The 5,000-nt window shown below is 47.9% G+C and overlaps 1 protein-coding gene across 1 annotated transcript in view; it reads right to left on the bottom strand.

Moving 5' to 3' along the window:
• Positions 1–5,000, bottom strand: part of LOC132462834 (collagen alpha-1(XI) chain-like) — a 64,907-nt gene that overhangs the window by 50,892 nt on the left and 9,015 nt on the right. Inside the window, exons 8-11 of the mRNA XM_060058594.1 lie at positions 3,633–3,707; positions 2,869–2,952; positions 1,267–1,323; positions 47–100 (exon numbers count right to left, since the gene is read on the bottom strand). Of these exons, the coding sequence (XP_059914577.1) occupies positions 47–100; positions 1,267–1,323; positions 2,869–2,952; positions 3,633–3,707 (270 nt within the window). The remainder of the gene's footprint in view (positions 1–46; positions 101–1,266; positions 1,324–2,868; positions 2,953–3,632; positions 3,708–5,000) is intronic.

The following is a 5,000-nucleotide window of genomic DNA, read 5'->3' as shown; positions in this document are numbered from 1 at the left end:
TGTGTGTGTGTGTGTGTGTGTGTGTGTGTGTGTGTGTGTGTCTTACCTGTGGACCGGAGTCACCACCATCGCCTTTAAGTCCAGGGGAACCAGGACCTCCCTAGAAAAGATAATTCATGTGATAATTCACGCACACACACACACACACACACGCACACACACGCACACAGACGCATGCACACGCGCGCACACGCACACAGACACACACACAAACACACACACACACACACACGGGTTATTTAAAGTTTTTTTTCTCTACCAAGCAGCTGGGTGAGCAAGCTATCACACATGCAGACACATATAACCTGAGATGGGACTACAAAACAATGAGTGCACCGAATGACTCCCATATGTATTATAAATATGTATAGAGACGTTATATAAATATACATTAAATACAAACTCCCCCTATCAGCCAGATGAGATAACAGGATACAGAGGGCTGTGCTGTTAAATTGATTGTGCAGGGACGTGTTGTATTCACACACGAGCCCACGCTAACACACACACATGCACTAGTTGTCGCGTGAACAAGGGGAGGGGGGGGAACCTGAAGGCAACACTAAAGAGGGTGTGGGGGTGATGATAGATGGCGGTGTGGTGTAAGCTGCTTGTAACATCTGGCGTCGTCAATGCTCTATTCTGCTCATGAAACTCTGGCCTCACTCCAGCAGACAGGGGGCGTGCGTGTGAGCGTGAACGTGTGTGTGTGTGTGTGCGCATGATTGTGCGTGTGTGTGCGTTGACAGATGCTTTTAGTTTGATCCACGACAGGAAGAAGCTCTCGTCACTCTGTGTTTCTCATCAACTGTGGAATGAGGGTATGGTAGGTGGATCAGTTGTGCCCCCGTGTGTGTGTGTGTGTGTGTGTGTGTGTGTGTGTGTGTGTGTGTGTGTGTGTGTGTGTGTGTGTGTGTGTGTTTTGGTCTGAGTTTATAAGTATGCCGACTACTTAGTGATGAGGTGTGCATGTGACCCGTGCAATTGTCCTGGTGTGTGTGTCTATGTGTGTGTGCATCTTTGTGTGTGTTTATGTCGTCATCTTATTATGTGTGTATCCATGTGTTGAGGTGTGCATGCGTTCGAGCAAGTCTGTGTGTTTGTGTGTGTGAGTGTGAGTGTGAGTGTGTGTGTGAGTGTGTGTGAGTGTGTGTGAGTGTGTGTTTGTGTGTGTGTGTGAGTGTGTGTGTGTGTGCGTGTGTTAGCGTGTGTGTTTATATGTATAAGCGGGTGTATTCGTGCGGGCGTGCACTCAGGGTCACTCACCACAGGTCCAGATCTGCCAGACATTCCCATTGGCCCCGGAGAACCCCTCATAGTCAGCTGTGGATTGGAGGATGACAGCTCATAAACAAACCATTCAAAGCAAAGTGCTGACGCTACACAAGTAAACTCGTCCAACCTTATTAAAACTCATACCCTAATTTTGACGTACAGGGAATAGTGGAATTGAACCCTATCGCTTGGCGCGGTTGATGCAGTAGACTGCAGTGGTCTATTGTTGTAGCCTGTTTATTGGCGTCTTGTGAAACACAATTGTACAACTGTCCTTGATGTAATGAAGTGTGAGGAACAAGAGCCAGGAAAATTCCAGCTGCGGGGCTAACAAGGTGCATTGGCTTCCCTTAATAAGCTCAGCGCTTTACCCTTCTGTATAGCCAGAGGGCTGATGCCATACAAACCGATGTGGCTACTTAGAAGCTACGTGTTCATTGATACACTAGTCCGGATTTATTAAAGTAAAGGGCAAGTTTTTAATATTACTCATTAAGTCACCTCTGGAAATATAGATTTTGAAATGTGGTTTGAACTACGGTACACTCTGAATTAACTTTTTACTCGCTCCAATCATGTTAAAGTTATTAGCATAGTTTGTTCGCACATAAATCTGTGTGCACGTTTTTATTGAAGTTCCATTGTTTCCCTGACGTGCTCACCGCCTCATTACACTATTCATAAAATTGCTGGACCAAAACGCACAACATACTCATATAATACAAAAACCGGCAGCCACATTTATCGACATATGGTTGCTTTAGCATAGCACACGGCTAGCCACGGCTGAACTCTCTGTGATACAGCAGAGAACCTTCCAGTGCGCCCATAAATACTATTCCCCCCCCCGCAGTCGTTACCACTCGGTGGGGAATCTCGCTATAAGGTCGATGGAGACTTGCTGGGCTCTCTTTTGGCCCCCCTGCATACTTCCCTCTGGACCGAGAGCCAGGAAAGAGTGCGGAGGTGACAAGTGCTCTCTGGAAACCATAGCAGCCACCTGCTGTTCGCTCAAAGGACCGCTCTGCACAAACATAATGCTGTGAAGTGTTCCCAGTGTGTTCAATATAACACTTTGATTACAGCAATATAGAGTGTCTGGAATCTTGTCCTCTTTTTATTTAATCGGTCGAGCAAAATGTCTCGGAGCCGATATACACAATGGAATGCCCAAAAGCAACAATCAGAGAGTGAAAAAGAAATACTTTTTTCGGCTTTGTTGTTTCCTTGGGAGTCGTTGAGGAGCTATATAATCATAAAGGATAGTCAGATGTACTACACTTACACTTTATTTTGATGCATGGCTTTCTGCTTTTGTTTGGAGTGGACTGATATAGAGCTTTGTGTTATGATGCCACGAACATCTCGCTGATTTTGCCAAAAACAATGTTTCTATTTGACGCATCACCGATTCTCTCTCCTTATCTATCTTCTCAAATCACTAATTATTAACACTAACTCTCAAAATATGTAATCCCTCTCAGAATGTGCTGACATAGATCGTGTCGTCCGACGGCTGAAGGGGTGCACTCAATACAAAGGGTCAACCTTGTGTAGGTCACTTCGAGCAGGGCTCTCAGCATCAATACTCACCCTAGCCTGGGCCAGGATCGCCTGTGCCTGGGCCTCCTGCGCGGAGACCACTGGCCCCTTGTGGGACTCCCCTCCGGCGCGGAACTGTGGGCCGCAACAGAGAGAACAGAGTCACCGGGATGAATGGAGGCCCCGGTCGAGTCGTATCCACGGCCTATTGAGCAACCCGATGCAACAGCGCTTCCGACTACCCTGTCCCGTTTTTTTCCCCAGGGACACCTGTAAAGCTGTCAGCGCTGCTGCCATACTCACACAAAAAACACACCCGTGTCCTCATAACATATATATATGAAAGGGTTATAGAGTCGACTCACACACGCGCACACACACACGCACACACACACACACACACACACACACCAAAGTCTACGTGCGCAAGGAGACAGCCACTGCTGCTCATTACACACGCTGACAGGCACCATTAGAGACACACACACAAACTTGAATGGATATGCACGTACACACAACCACACACATACGCACACAGACAGACACACAGGACAAAAAGCAGGCCGAGAAGAGAACGGGCGGTCGCCAAGGCTTTTCAAAGTCACTGGTTCCAGTCCATTGGGCTGGCTGACATTTACAACCCCACTGATTTGTGACTCAAAGCAAATAAGGGTGAGATTCCTTGGCTGGCTGACGATGCTATGAGCTGAAGAACCGGCTAACTGGAGGGAGCTGGGACTGCGGGGCTAGGGCCAGGTGAGGGAGACAGAGGTGTCTGAAGCGGCTGGTTCAGGGAGGACAGAACGGGAACTCACCGGCAGCATCAGGATGGTACCAGCAGGACCCGGAACACCGTCCGAACCGGGAATACCGGGACGCCCTGGAGGACCCTGGGAAGAGAGAGAGGAACGTTTTTGTTTTATGCGAATCCATTTCCTGTAATACTATATCTCTTTTTTCAAACGAGTACATTTTGAATTGTAAATCAAATCATATGGACAATCATGGTTCTCAGAGCGAGCGAAATTGGATGAGCACGGAGAAGTTTTCCATTCAACTATTATCTTTTTTCTTAAACTGCACGAGTGAGGACCTTAGTGTTTATCTATGACAACCATGTCCCTGCAGGGAGAGCCCTGAAGCACTTGAGTGTGCATTGTTTGGGCTTATCCTAAATTAAATATGTTCGATCGATGGGCCTTTTCAGACAAGCATATGGAGACAATGAGATCCTGCTAGAGAGTTACTCCATTAAGAAATTAAAATCGTTTTTCTTTCCATGGTGGCCTTTATCCTAGAAGTAGGCAGAGTACATAGCTGCTCTGCCTGAGAGAAGGAACAGAGACTACCAGTGTAGTATCCAGTAGTTTGACACAATGCCCATCGAAGCAATCACTGCCCTTAGCCAAAAAAGCAATTAAACTCTCATCCAGGAAACCCCAAGTCATTACAAAAATAAAGCATGCGTTAATCTGCTCTCCGACAATATTGCGCCTGTTAATTGCAGGAGAACACTGAATGGACTTGAATTCCTAAAGAGCATCATGCTAATAGGAAACATGCTCTGTAATCAACCGTTGGGTTGTAAAAACCCTGTATGGCTGTATACTGACAATGGTGATTAGGCAGGAACACAGTCTGGCCCGTAAACAAATGAATAAAGACAGCAGGTTATCCTAAAGAGCCATCCTAAATAACACGTAGCCATCCCCCCCCCTCCCCCCTGTTCTTTTCAGCAGGCCTGTCACGCACCAAGGTCTCTCGGGCAGAAGAACTCAAATCGTTCCCATGTGTGTTAACAAAACAAGCCCCCCACCAGCGCCTCTGCTCTGGCCCGGTCGCTACAGCGCCACCAAGTGGCCACGGAGGCCCCCGATCCGTCACAGCACCGGGACGTGTGAGTGATGGGGTGGAATTTGCTCCGTGTTTGTATGTGTTTCCCCTTTTCCCCCCTTTCTCTCCTGGGAGAGCTGCAGGCTGATCAAACAGTCCCCGCCGTCACAGCGGGAGAAGAAAATCCGAAAAGGCTGCCGAGAGTCACGGAAACGCACGCTGGCACCTCTCTCTCCGTCCCGCGCGTTCTCAGCGGTGGGAAGCGGTCGACGCTACACAGCCCTGCGTGGCCATACATCACATGAAGTCTTTTTTTTTCCTCATCTCTTTTAGCCCCCGAGAACAATACG

Source organism: Gadus macrocephalus, chromosome 8 (assembly GCF_031168955.1).
Source record: "Gadus macrocephalus chromosome 8, ASM3116895v1".
Taxonomy (NCBI): domain Eukaryota; kingdom Metazoa; phylum Chordata; class Actinopteri; order Gadiformes; family Gadidae; genus Gadus; species Gadus macrocephalus.
This window is presented reverse-complemented; position numbering and strand designations above follow the sequence as displayed.